General features: G+C 43.9%; 1 protein-coding gene across 7 annotated transcripts in view; it reads right to left on the reverse strand.

The window, feature by feature from the left end:
• Positions 1 to 8,099: 8,099 nt before the first annotated feature.
• Positions 8,100 to 15,069, reverse strand: part of GRHL1 (grainyhead like transcription factor 1) — an 80,605-nt gene continuing 73,635 nt past the window's right edge. For 5 of the 7 annotated variants that reach the window (XM_043510259.1, XM_038397274.2, XM_038397273.2 and 2 more), the window contains exons 15-16: positions 13,726 to 13,790; positions 8,100 to 10,926 (exon numbers count right to left, since the gene is read on the reverse strand). In XM_043510259.1, the coding sequence (XP_043366194.1) occupies positions 10,812 to 10,926; positions 13,726 to 13,790 (180 nt within the window). In that variant the 3' untranslated portion in view covers positions 8,100 to 10,811. The remainder of the gene's footprint in view (positions 10,927 to 13,725; positions 13,791 to 15,069) is intronic. The other 2 variants (XM_043510258.1, XM_043510256.1) reach the window with 1 other exon arrangement.

Below are 15,069 nucleotides of genomic sequence, written 5' to 3' on the forward strand. Positions count from 1 at the left end.
AGGAGCGGGGAGTCTGTAGAGTCCAGTAAGCAGCTGGATAGTGAGCTCAAGTGCTCAGGGTGGGGTACGCAACAAAGCGTCTGCCCCCTGAGCGTGTACCTAGGAACCCCCAAGACTGGGGCAGTGACTGGACTCCATTCAGGCTCTGATGACTTACAACATCCAGGGACCAAGGTTTGGGTTCCCCTCACAGCAGTCTGCTGAGCAGCCTGCAGGAGGCACCCAGACACATCTCCGACACGGGTCAGTGGAAGAATCTGGCTCACAGCTGAACACAGGGTCACGCTGAGGCACCTGCACTGTAACTCCCATGAGGCACTGCAGCTGTTCAGGTGAATGCAGATGAGCATCAAACTGAGCCAAAATAAAGCGTCTCGACAGTTCAGCAACATCTCCACTCGGAACGTTCCATGGCACAAGAAAGTCACTGCTTGAACTTTTTGCCCTGATTCAGGATGAAAACAAATGTTGAAATTCCAGTTTTCAACCATCTCTTATAATAAACCATTGCATTTCGCTTTGGTACATTGCCCTATTGTAAATGTATTTCAATAGTGCCAAGATTTCACCAGACCCAGAATACCCTTTGTGGCATTCACACACATGCCCCCTACACCTTTCACGCATATAATTAAACTGGTTCTCATTTGGCACCCTCTCTGCCTGCTTCTCATTAGGTTTTTTATACGGGATACTGACACTACCTTGTACCGATCATGTCACTGGCATCCACTGATACAAGCAGTATGCATGCCAGCTTTGGGGCTCTCCCAAGATCAAAAGTCCATGAGAACAGGCCCAGACTTCTGCTTTTGGAAGCTGTTCTACCTACTCCCTGCCCCACTGACTGTGCTCTCCCCGACCCATTCCCTCACCATTAGGCCTTTATCTTCTTCCTCTGAGTCTTCTTGGGACTAGCTCCTGCAATATCTCCCCTTCCCTTCCCTCCCCTCCCACAGCACCAGGGAGCAGAGACCCTTGCAAGGGTTTATGGGATACATTGTGTAGAAGGCAGCAGAAGCTGAAGAAGGGGAATAGCACAGTTCACTTGTGGGACTCTTGCAGCTTCCTCCCCCCCACCAAAAATCTCCTTAGGGAAGGAGAAGCATTACCTAGCAACCCCAAGAAGATGGCCACGGGGGAAATGGCCAGTGAAAAGCCTAGGACGAAGGGGAGACGTTGGAGATCTTAACGCATACCCTGAAGAAATTTAGGGCCAAGTGAGTGGTGGGGCCAGGCCCCAACAGTCCTGACCATTATTTGTATTGCGGGACTATGCTGGGCCTGAAGTACCAGGTCCCTTAGCTCCTCACAGTCTCTGTGCCAGTCTCTGAAACACTTGCTCCTGCCTGTTCTGAAAAGCTTTATCTATACAGCCAGTTCTTCAGGCACTAGCATCTCTTCCATCCGTCATCCCCCTCCTCCTTCTCATTTGCATTTGCAAATATAGGTTGCACATTTCTCCTAACAGTCTGACTAAATATAGTGCTCATGGGCTGGGCTTAGCATAACTAGACACATACGTCCAAGTCAGGGACTCCCGAAAGGCACACTGCGCTGTGGTAAGAGGTTTGCCTGCTTGACCCTCTCTGATGTGCCTGTGGATTAGCAATCATGTGCAAGAGAGACACCCTGTCAGCCAACACCGAGACCTCTGCAGCTAAAGGCACAACCTGCTTGAGGTTAAGCTAAAGAGCCGGGCTCTGCAGCTAGGGGCTCTAACTGACGCAGCCCCTCTGTGCATCAGGCACAGTGGGTCACACAGACTTAAGCATGATCCAATATGCCCTTTGGAACATGGCATCTATACAGAATCACTCGGTAAGGCAACTCCCATCTTTTCATATGCTGTGTATTTATACCTCCCTACTATATGTTCCACTCCATGCATCTGATGAAGTGGGTTTTAGCCCACAAAAGCTTATGTCCAAATACATTTGTTAGTCTCTAAAGTGCCACAAGGACTCCTCAGTTTTATAGAATCATAGAAGATTAGGGTTGGAAGGGACTTCAGAAGGTCATCTAGTCCAATCCCCTGCTCAAAGCAGGACCCCAACTAAATCATCCCATACAGCTCATCTGTGCCTTCCCTTGCATGAATGTTCCCATATCTTCTGGGAGTTGCCAGGGCCAGCCTTTGAAAAAGCTGGCCAGAGAGGGGTGAGGGATAAACAACCCTTGGCCTCAGAAAGGAGTGGAGAGAAAAAAAAACAGCAACAGAGAGCATTATTGTGTATTATTTATCCACCGCTGGGCGCTCTGCAGTGCCAAAGAGACACATTCCCTGCCCTAAAGAGGTTGAAGTCTGGATTTAGACATAACCTGGTAAGTAACAACTGGCAAAGGGAGAGCAAGGGCTGCAGTTAAGATCATGGGATTGCTTGTTTATTTATGCGTTTGTCTTGCTGGCAAAAGCAGGGTTGAGGGAGTGATCTTTGCAGTGAGCACTGAAGTTGATCCAGGGCAGGAAATCAAATGGGTAGGTTTGTGAGAGAAAGAAAGATGAAAGTGGGCTCATCAGCATAGAAGTCAAAGTCCCCAAGGATGAGGGGGGGCGGGGAGGAGAGCCATCCGTGAAGGGTGGGTGGAAGCTGGGTAGTGGCAGACAACAACAATGCTAGGAAACAGGAGCAGTGACAGCAGGTAGTGCCAAGGAGGAATTAAATACACACAAGAGACTCTTCATACCTGATTATTAGATCACTTGAGTTTTTCCTTTCATCGGATCAAAGAGTCTGATCTCTGCAGTCAAAGCAGCAGAACGAATAAGGGGAACAAAGAGCCTGCGTGAGAAGAGGGTGACTGGGGATTAAAACCACATTGCAGCTATGTCGCACAGTCTCTCACCCCAACTTGTGGCCAAACACTGAATCATCAGCTTTCAACCCTAATAACAGGCAACCAGCCAATCCATTCATGCCCTCCCTCCAACCCACAGGAGAACATGCACCTGCTGCATGATCAGGCAAGGTGGCAGTCAACAGCAAACTGGGCCACCTGACCCTCCCCGCAAAGCACAACGGGTACAGCCTAATGCCCAGAAAGCAGAAACAGCTCAAGCCAGGAGCCAGCTCTGAATCTGAATAGCTCAGAAATATTTGGCTAAAACCACAATGCATGAAACACATTCAACTCTTTAAATCACTACGAACAAGGAGCCATGCTAGAGGGAGCGCCCCTCGGAGAAAGCATGTTGACTCAGACCCCTGTTCGCTCATTGCTGCTAAGCAGCTGGCTGTTGACAAAGCTGAAGAGCAGGAACACAGATGGAGATGTCCCACAAGGGGGAAATAAACCAAGCACCTGATAAATCTGATGTTACAAGGGCTAAGGTAAAAGGCAATAGCTTTTCAGCATTTGTTCTCATTGCTGTTTTAATGATTTACTTTTGGTCTTGGGGCACTGACCTCACCTTGGTCCTGGCAGGGGCTTTTGGAACAGCACGTCTAAATCAGTCCTCCTTCCCCGTGGCAGATATGTACATTTCCTGTTACTTGTACGGAATGTGAACAACAGTGGAAATGGGGTCAAATAGTCTGAGCAGGGGGCTGGGAATCAGGACACCTGGGTCCTACGCTCAGCTCTGTCGCTTGCTGTCACGCCTATCACCTGCAAAATGGGGATAATGATCCAGTCCTTTGTAAAGAGCTTTGAGACAGTGGCGTAGCTAGGAGAGGAAATTTGGGTAGGCCCAGACTTTTGGGTGGATAGGCAGTGACAGACTCTGCTAGCTCAGCTGCTCCCCTGTCGCCATGCCTCTGCCTAGCCCTGGTGCCCACAGACACAGGGCTTCACCTGCCAAGCTGAGCGGTGCAGAAAATGGCATAGCAGAGCTGCTGGAGCATAGCTTTCTGAAGGGCGGATGCATAGCTCCCTCCTGGATTTCAGCTGCCTGAGTGATGCTCTGAGCCATTGTGGCAACACTACACCCTGCTCACCTTTGGGTGGGCCTGGATACTAAGTGGATGCTAAGCTGCTGTCCACCATGGCCCACCCGTGGCTATCTCCCTGTTTTGAGAACTTTGGAGTTAAGACATCACCACACCTGTTAGCACAAAGAATTATTACGGTGTCATTGAAGGAAAGTTAAGCCATGGAGAGCCTAGAGACCTGCCTGGCCCCAGAAGTGATCTACTGGACTAATTATTGTTTGCAAAGTCTATACCTTTTTTTAAAAAAAATAAAATAAAAAGAGTAAAATTAAAGGTGGCATATTGCTGGGAAAATCCCAACAGTATCCTTGTCTGGCCTTTTGAGCCAGAGTCCAAGGTAGTTCTCCTAGCTCTGTGGTGACAAATAGGTGAGCCACCCAATTCTTGGGCATTTAAACTCTTCCCTGCCCCCGCTGCACCCCAAAAGATGACCACAATCAAAGGGCTCAGGTAACTCTCTTGGGTAGTTGTGGCTGGAGATATGTATGGGCTTTGTCAGCGTCTCTCTTTGAGCGCTCCCTTTGTCTCCATCCATTCCAGACTTGCACCTTCTTTCCCGCCACCCCACCTACTTGGAACAACCTCCCAGGGAATGTACATGCAGTCCCAATACTCTCCTCACTCAGATGCCTGAACCCCTACCTTTTCCATGGAGCGTTCGAGCTGCAGGGCCTGGGAACTTCCTGCACTTCCTGGTGTAGCACTCCAGTTTGCATGGAGTTTTCTTGCCTTTATACATTTGGGGCTAGAATTACTACTGGCACAAGTGGATGCAACTCTGCTGAAATGTCTGGAGTCAGATCCCTGGCCAGCTTGGCTCATTGTACCAGACTGGTAGCTCTCGGGGCAGCTAACTGTTGGGCACACAATGTTGCACCTCCCACCCCCAGCTGTGCTGATAGTGCTATGGAGTTATTCATAGACCATGCATTACACCTGCTATTCAAAGCCAGCACTGGCTTCCAGATGCAGATCAAGATGCATAAACCCCCTATGGTTTGGGTCCTGGATTCCTTTCAGATTGCCTTTCTCTTCCATCATGGCAGTGGAGAACTTCACTTCAAGCTCAGTGCAGGCCCTCTACTCGATAGTAGTTTGTTTGTTTGTTTTTTTCCACATTGGTCAAACAAAAGGCTAAGTTCATTGACCTACACAGCAGAACACAGTTCATCTGTTGATTCAGGCTATTGCCAGAAAAGACTGATGATAGAGGTGGTGTATTGGAGTTCAGTACAGTTGACATTGAGCACTGGATTATTTTCTTTGGTATATTTGTACATGCATCTAGAGACTGTGTGATGGGCATATTGTACATATTGCAAAATAAATCAAGCTTAATCTACTGAGCGTGCCATCAATTCCCAAACTGTGTGCACAGGCAATCGGATAATGGAAATATAGCCCTGTACAAATAAGAAACCACAAAAAACACTGAAGACAAATATTTAAATTACCCAAAATAAATTTTAAAAGACCTGAAATACTTTTTACTGCACCATAAGTGATGCAACTAATGACAAGGCCAGGGAAAGAGCGGACACTGTGACCTTTCTGCAAAGAGGCTGTCAACCTCTGGGGCAGATTTAGAACTCAGATTTCACATTTAAAGAAAAAAAAAAAAGATTGAAGTCAAAGCAGCAGCCAACCCTCTGTTATAAAGCTCAAGCTCACCTCTCTGAGAGGTAACTTGGATCCTGCTGTAGGGTGGCTGGTTTAAAAGTACACGTTCTGAAACTCTGGGAGTTGATTTACCTTCACCTCAGCTCCATCATGCCTCTCCTTTGCAGATAATAGGATTAATCCCACAATCAACCCTCCACCTCCCCCCGCCCCCCACCTCCCCCCACACACAGAGAGTCAGTGAGTAAACTGCCAGACTTACATTTTTGGAGAATGAAATGACACACACAAAGAGCACAGGCAATAGCAGTGCAAGCTTTTCCATAACAATCTCACAAGAACTGGCTTGTTAACAGCTTCAACTGTGGTTTGGGCCCTGAGATTAAACCCATTTCATGAAGGCCAAAAAGCCATTAGGTTGTAAGTTTTGGACTCCACCACCACTGTCTGAATTTGATCTAGCCATCTTAGATGAAAGGCTCTGCATCCATTAGCAATCCACTGAACTGCTCAGTTCCCCCACCCATAGCAGTTGTCATTTCAGTCTTTGGAAACCGGGCAAATCACTGCTGGCAAGCCCATCCCTCTGCCATTGAGGGCTGGCTTGCAATGGAACCAGTGCAAGTTGGCTCAAAGGTGCGTGCAGGGTTTCATGATTCTGCATCCCCCCAACATGCTTGTACACACACACTAAGGTCTTACTATGTCCCAGAATGCAGTAGGTTAGGGCCAGGGATGCTGATCCACTGGCCCTTGAGGGGACAGGGAAACAAGTGCTACAGACACCGCTGTAGCTGAGCCATTCTGCCAGCTATGCTTCTCCTCCCCAAGGGGAACCTTGTGTGCCCAGGAGCCTCCTTTCCACTAGGAGAAAGTGCCGAGGTCCAATTCTGCTAAGACTGTACTTAACCTAGTAGCCATGGGGAAGAGGGGCCCTGGCTGTAAAAAAGTAAAACGTCTTCCAAACAAACAGGTTACCAGAGAAAAGTCAGCTGCCTCACCAAGAGCTACTGAAGCACCAGCAGCATTCCGGCTTCTCTCAAAGCTGCTGTTTATTTTAAAAATTAGTAATTTCACAAGGCCCACCCAATGCTACAAAGAGAAACAGGAGCGTTCTTCACAAACAGCCTTCACCGCAGCAGCCCGGGGAAGAAGCACACAGCAAGGTAATTCTGAGTCCACAGTTGCAGACAAGAGCCGGAGACACTGCAAGAGTCTAATAGGAGAGACTGGGGAAGTGGCAGTGGGTTATAGAGCCTTTTGCCTGTACGCTCACCTTGTCTAAAACAAGCACTGAGCAGGTTTGTATTGACCACAGCAGCTCGTGATAGAAGCTTGATGCTCACTAGGGACAGGTCAGGTGCTCATGTCACAAAAGCCAAATCCCCCCCTCGGCACCCTCATGAGTAGAATCAGCAGTCACTATAGGCCAGTGGTTCCCAAACTTTAAGAACCTGTGAACCCCTTTCACTAAAATGTCAAGTCTCACGAACCCCCTCCTAAAAATGAATAGTTGCAGGGATTTTCTCCTTTACCTGAGAAAAATTATAAAAGCAGGGTTCTTTGAAATATTAAATTTGTTTTTATATTACACAATATTATTTATGATAGTATTTTTATTACTTTACGAAAAACAACACTCTTCCCAGATCTCACTTTTGTAGCTTGTATCACTTTGAACAAGCCCGTTATAAGACAAGGCTCCTATGTTTCATCAAGGAGCATCAAATGTGAAACAGCATGAAGTTATTTAAGAAGCCAACTCAGAGTTCCTCCTACATAGCATTCAGGTCTTGAGCAGTCCAGGCAAACAAACAAAACTTAAACTTGTTCATATTTTTAAATACAACACTAGCTGCCTATTTAATTTTAAAAACAGCAAAAAATATCCACCTCCTTTTCCATTTCTTATAAGGAGTCTTGAAGTTTCAATCTCCTCAGTGTGATAGATATGCTTGCTTTGATCTGCATAGCTCTTGGAAGTCCAGGAGCTCCGGGCCCCATGCTGCCTGGGGTCCCTAGAGACAGCTCTGTCCCCATTAGGGAATTCTCCCCCGCCCCGAACCCCCTGTAACATTTCACAAACCCACGTTTGAGAATCACTGCTATAGGCTGAGATGTGCAGCAGGTCAAGGTGCGGGAGCTTGTGCTGCCATCCCCTCTACTGTACCTATTCTGTGGCTAAGCAGAGATCTTCATGCTCCAGCCCACAGTCTGGCACTTCTCACCGCGGACAAGATAAGGAAGGATTCATTCATTCAGCTACTTAACTGTAGTTCTACACAGGCTTCCGTCAGCTCCCCTAGGAAAGCCAGTGGTACCCAGTTCCAGCTAAAAGCAGGGAAAGGCTGATCCCTTGAGAAATGGCATGACTGGAAATGCCCAGCGTTCCATTCAGGGCTACTGTGCTGTAAAGTCTGCAAACGTAATTCAGTCCGGCTGGAGAGGTACCAAACTGTAAACAATGGGCCAACTGTGTTTACCAAAGTGCAATCAGGCTCTGCAAATTGCTTCTTATGATGCAGCAGCTCTCCACCTTTTTTTTCACCTTTGAGGACAAGCTGAGAGTTTAGAAAACGCTTCCTGCATGACAAGAGATTATATGGAAAGAAACATCTTCTGAACTTTTTTTTTCAAAACCTCTCAGTTCAATTAAAGAACTATATTAGTGACAGCAGAACTCCACAGTCATTAGAACAACCATGGGTGAAATCCTGACTCTACTGAAACCAATGGGAATTTTGCCATTCATTTCAATGGAGCCGCCCAATAATCCTTTACCTTAATAACTGTCAAAATATGCATGCATACGCCTGCGCGCGCGCGCGCGCACGCACTCTCTCTCAACTGATCTATTTGGCTTGAAATCAATAAATATTAAACACAGTTTCGGTGTTCGCTATGAGGAGATAAAAACAAAGCAAAGGGCGCCTCTGTTGGCTGATATCCATAAGAGAAATTAGGAGGCAAGGTTGTTTTTTTTTTGTTTTAAAATTGCATGTTAGTCACAGCAGAAGGGAGGTTAAAATTTGTTAATTACATGAGAGTCTTGTAATTAGAAATGGACATATAAAATTTAATAGCTTTGGTTTAAAATACATCTTCAATTATACAATTTAAAAAAAAACAACAAAACACAGTAGGCAAGACCAAAAACTCCAGTTTGATCAAACATACAACATTGCTATTATAGTAAGACCCATTTCCCAGAGTATTTTATAGTGGAAAACCACCCCTAATTTAAGTCACATACTTTGTTAAGGTAACAGTATAAGAAATAACATTCATATCATCTACATCTACATCTACAAATAATCTAAATCTACTTCCCTAGCCCTAAACTGATTCTGTAATAAAACTTCCACTTACAATAAGAATGAATTTGTATTTCTACATGAGTGTATAAGAATTCCCTCGCCACAGTAACATTTCCCCCCAAATTTATAAATGGAAGCCCAAATTGCAGTAAATTCAGAGAAACTTGAGTACAACAGAGTTCTGTTTTTTTTCTTAAAACCAGGATGTGCCTAGGAGAGATTACATGCTGGTGCAGTCTCATCAATATGCCCACGGCATTACAGACATGTTTCTTTTTCAGGTTTGAGTCCTACAAGCTGTCTGCAGTCTGCAAAAGCACTGCGCACTCAATGTTTGCTGAAAACCTGTACAGAGATTTTCACACAGCGTGGAGAATATGGAGCGCTCAGTAGGTCAGCAAATCTCTGTCTCTGCACCAAATTGATCACTGAGGAATAATGGAGGGGTAGCAGGCCTGGTGCTGGAAAACGGGAGAATAGTCAGAGTATGATAGCATATTCTCTGCATAGCAGCAATTTTAAATATTTTTAATATTAAATATTTTAATATTTAACAGTGTTTTGGTCACAGACAGCCACTGCTCAGTTTCTCTTCTCACAGATGCAGGCTTGATGCTTCACAATGAACACGGAGCATGGTGTGCTTGCCAGCCTGCAGGGCCCACTTCCCCCACACCTATTTGGATTGTGAGCAGTGCGTTACATGGCCCTACTGGTGGCTTGGGCCTTAATCTCTCAATCCTTATCTATTCACCTGCAGGATCACAGGGTCTGCCAGACTGGATCAGCGTACTGGCCCATCTAGTCCAATATCTTGTCTCTGACAGTAGCCAGCACTGGATTCAGAAGATCGTGTGAGATATCCTGGAGCAGGCAGTTACAGAATAGCTAGCCGTAGGGAAAACTTCTTCATAAACCCAAGAGGTTGGCTTATCCCCTGGAAGCACAAGCACACAGCTCCTCTCAGGTTCAAGACTGAGAATACACAATCTCATACAGGTACAGAATATGAGTAACACAGCCATTGTAGAACTTTATTTGGTAGTGTACAACACAAGCCTAACCCACCACACCTCACTGTGTACAGAGTGGTCTGCTGTACGGTAAGCATCATTCCTTCTGCTTGGGAAAATCCTCTTTAAACAAGTCATCTCTGTGCGTTCTATGAATATAGAATGTGCGCTCAGGTTTGGCGCATACTAGGCTTTTAAATAGCTGGTTGCCTGTTTATAGTATCCTTTTAGGGAGGGTTCATTGCATATATTTACTGTATATACATGAACACCATATTTTTAATACATATATATATATTATATATATGACTCCTATATACACATTTACAAACCTTCAAAAATATATTGCACTTATATACAATACAGCTTCATGTCAAATGAGTTCACACAGTAACTTAGGTAAGTTCTTCATGAGCAAGGCAGTTTTACATTCCCCAAAAAATTAAACAAGTGATTTCAGCAACATGCCCTGTTCAGCAGTAAACATTGAGTCTAGACTCCCATAAGCATCAATGAGAGTTGTGCAGCTGCATCTACAAGAGAGCAGTCCAATAAGACACTATCAGCTGATAGGCTCACATGAATATTTAATAGATAAATAGAAGTTAGAATATCATCACTACTTCAAGGCTTCTCTCCCCATCCCCATTTGCTAATGTTTTGTACATAAATATTATTTAATTCCTGATATCTTTGTTCACTCATTTCAAGTGCACTGAGTTATGAGCATTGTTTTGTCCTTTGGGAAGAACAGAAACATGACTGCATCAACTTTGCTAAACACACACTGCTCCGATCCCTGGAAGAACTGAACTCATTGGGTTTCTTCTAGAGAAAGCGATTAGTGTTTTACCCGGCAGACTAAATTACAGAAAAATGTTCATCTGAGACCTTCATTTAAAATCCACAGAGGTTCGATGGTTTTGGTTTTAGATCTCAGTGAGAGTGAGCTTGTAAGTTCCTCCAGCCTCTTCAATCTGTAGCTGGAAGGTGTCTTCATTCGAATAGTGCTTCACAATATTGTCGTCCATGTTGATCAGGATTCTAGAAAGTAAGGCTGGTAAGTATTATAGTTTAAAGTGAAGAAGTTACCAGAAATGCATTAAGTGTTTCTGATTTTTAAAGCTAAGAGAACACTTCTGGACTGCCCAGAAATAACTAGGGATCTCTGCTACCCCTCTTTGACCCTTCATCTCCTATCATGGTTTAACTCAGTGGTTCTCAACCAGGGGTATGTGTACCCCGGGGGGTATGGAGAGGTCTTCCAAGGGTTACATCAACTCATCTAGATATTTTCCTAGTTTTACAACAGGCTACAGAAAAAGCACTAGTGAAGTCAGTACAAACTAAAATTTCATACAGACAAATATTTATACTGCTCTATATATTACACTGAAATGTAAGTACAATATTTATATTTTATTGATTTATTTTATAATTGTATGGTAAAAATGAGAATGTGAGCAATTTTTCAGTAATAGTGTGCTGTGACACTTGTGTATTTTTATGTCTGATTTTGTAAGCAAGTAGTTTTTAAGTGAGGTGTAATTTGGGGGTATGCAAGTCAAATCAGACTCCTGGAAGGGATACAGTAGTCTGGAAAGGTTGAGAAACACTGGTTTAACTGATCTAATCTGCTTCAAAAATTGCTGTTGTGGCTTGCAGCCAAACTTACAAACCACTGTCCACAATTTGAAAGAGCTGCAAAATCAATGTGTGGGAAAGGGAGGGAGAATGATCTCAAAAATGACAAATAGAGCTGGGAGAGAGTCACACACACAAAATAGCCTGTTGTGACACTCACCTGAATGCAAAACACATGAGAGAACCAGGTCCAAGACCATGCTCTGTCTGATTCCACTTTGTATAAATAATTAAATATTCACTGGTGCAGGGACTTGGACAGGGGTCTCACATCCCAGGTGAATGCCCTAAGCACTGGGCTAAAGAGTCAGTCTCTCGCTTTCTGTCCCAATGAATATTTATTTATTTATACAAAAAGTAGAACTCCTCCAACAGGAGAGACGGAGACAGACTCCATCCCAGAATAGCCTGGGGGATAAGGCACTCACCTGGGATGCAGTAGACGCAGGTACAAGTCTCTGCTCTGAATCAAGATGCTGGAGGCATCCCAGGCAAGTGCCAAAACCACTGGGCTTTGGTTATTCTCAGGTGCGGCCTCTATATTTTTGCAGAAAATATCAAAAGGTCTCAGGTTTGTCCCACAGCAGAACAGGAAAGTTTTTGAGATCTTGAAGGTTTTCATTGGATGGGAAAACCTTTTCCAACACAGCACTCCTGACCCAGAATCTTTATGATGCTAACTCAGTTTCAAGGCACATGGACAGTTCACAAAGCTCTGAACTGGTTCAGCTGGACACCTAACAAATATAGAAACAAGGTGGGTGAAGCAGTATCTTTTATTGGATCAACTTCTGTGTGTGTGGCTCAAAAGCTTGTCTGCCTCACTGAGATCCTCTTCATGTCTGGGAAAGGTACTCAGAGGGTATACAGCAACTAGACACCCATGACTGGCCCATGCCAGCCGACTCAGGCTTATGGGGCTGTTTCACTGCTAGTAGACATCTGGGCTTGGGCTGGAACACAGACTCTAGGACCCTGTAGGGTGGGGGGTCCCAGAGTTCAGGCTCCTGCCTGAGCCCAAAAGTCTAGATAGCAGTAAAACAGCCCTACAAGCCTGAGCCCGCAAGCCCACATCAGCTGGCACAAGCCAGCCATGGGTTTTTCTTTGCTGTGTCGACATACCCAGAGTTTCACAGCTAAATACAAGGAGGAACAGGCTGTTTAGCATAAGTAGTGAACACACATTTCAAGGGACCATTCAAGGTGAAGTGGCCATTTAAGACAGCTACAACACTGCACACAACCTAACAATTACGGATGTGACAACAAAACACAATGGGGATGGCAATTCAATTGCTGCAATCTGGATACATCACACCACTTCCTCTTTTCTTGAAATGGTCTTTATGGGTACAGATGCCTGCCTAAATTGAATTGCCTTTGGTTAGCACACTTTCAATTCACAGCTTTCCCAGGCAGTCCTGCTTTAGTATTTTGACTCATATGAGGACAGCGCTTTACAGCACATTCCAAAGGCATGCAAAATTAAAGGATTGAATACTGTGTCTAGTTCTGGTGTCCACAATTCAAAATAGATGATAAATAATTGGAGATGGTTCATGTGAATGAGCCATGTGAATGATTAAAGGGTTGGAAAACATGCCTTAACCTTATAGTGAAAGACTCAAGGAGCTCAATATATTTACCTAACAAAGAGAAAGATAAGGAATGAGTTGACTACAGTCTGTAAATACCTACACGGGGAACAGAAATTTGATAATAGAGGGCTCTTCAATCTAGCTGACAGAGGTATAAACAAGATCCAATGGCTGGAAGCTGAAACTATACAAATTCAGACTAGAAATAAAAGTGCAGGGTTTTGTGTTTTGTTTTAAACAGTGAGGTAATTAAAGACTGTGGTGGATTCTCCATCAACAATGTTACATCAAAACTGGTGTTTTCCTTTAAAAAAAAAAAAAAAGGATATGCTCTAGTTCAAACAGGAATTAATTCAGGGAAGTCTGAGGTCTGCGTTATGCATGAGGTCGAACTAGATGATCAAAATGGTCCCTACTGGCCTTGTAATCAATCTATGCATTTTGGAACAGATTTAGCATCTGTGTTGTGTATGAAGGGAGCACGTGTGCATGCAGGGGGTTTATAATGTGCATTTTATTTTTTTAAAAAAAACGGACAACACCACAAGATATGACCATTTCTTTGGAAAGCTGTGGTAGATGTTACTTGAGACATACTCACCCTTTTTTACATTTCTTGAAGATTTTTCCAATTTTATCAAAAGGAACATCATACTTGTCAGATATCTAGAACATAAAAAGAAAACAGAGTCCCTAAATCAGGGAGACTGTAGGCCACTTTGTTTGATTTACATCATTGTATCGTGCACCCGAGTAAAAGTGAAATACAAAAACCCTGCCTTGCAGAATTGACACTGATATTCCTAAAAAGTAGCCCACAGTCAATCAATGGGACATGCCAATTTTTAATCATTATGATTTCCAGTTACCAGTGGATTAATTACTAGGACAGGAATGCAATCAATCAGTTTCAATGCTTAATTTTCTTATTTTCACTTTGAAGTTTCTGGTCAAATTTTTCAAACATCCATATTTAAACAACTAAATAAAAGTGCTCTCATGACTGAGCCCTGAGCGAACCCTCCGATTTCAGCAAACTACTGAATCATGTTTTAACCATAACTGCCTCTATCAGGTGGTAACTGGGTTCCACACCATGGTGGCTTTATGTATGGCAGAATAGGCTTTAAAGAAAACTGGCATTGCTCACCAGGGATCTTAGTTTTCCATGATAAAAAAATAAATAAAATTCTTTGATAAAAACCCTCTTTTCTGCAATTAAAACGAAATGCTAAACTTTAATTTCCCTAGCCACTGGGGAGAGGGAAGAATATGCTGCCCTCACATCCCAGAAGCAATGAGGTGAGGAACTTGCATGCTCTGCTAAGAAAAGAAGACAGCTGCAAATATCCTACAATAATTGGCAAAATGAGGTCAGTATAAAAAACAGCAGTCACCTCATTAAGTATTTTATTACATAAACCACAAACCCGTAAAACCCACAACAAAGTGGTTGTTATTGTTCCACATCCAATTTTCTTTGGCAAGCTGCTTAATCTACAGTTTTGTTTTTGTTCTAATCTCACACTGATAGCAAATACCCATCTTGCATTAAGTAGTAACAGGTGGGGATTCCCTGATTTAGATCTGTTCTAGTGCATACATTCTGCTTGCTCCTACATCAGGGTCTGAGTAGAACATTCTACAATTGGGTCGATAAACTCTTCTTCCCCCTGTACCCAAAAGATTAGGTGCAAGTGCTTTGTAACACATCATAAGTGCAAGTCACAAGAGCCATGATGGAATCTCAGATTAGGGAATGGATTTTGTATCCTAAGACTAAGGCTAATGAGTGCTTTCACTTATACTACCTTAAACCCTTCAACCTTCAAACCTTAACAAGGCACTGGTTGGACAAAGACAAGCAAGCAAAATCAAATGACCAAGAGTTTCAATGTTTGTTGTAAATTTAACAGGCACTACCCAAAGTAATCTCTACACTTTC

The sequence above is a fragment of the Dermochelys coriacea genome, chromosome 3, assembly GCF_009764565.3.
Source record: "Dermochelys coriacea isolate rDerCor1 chromosome 3, rDerCor1.pri.v4, whole genome shotgun sequence".
Lineage (NCBI taxonomy): Eukaryota > Metazoa > Chordata > Testudines > Dermochelyidae > Dermochelys > Dermochelys coriacea.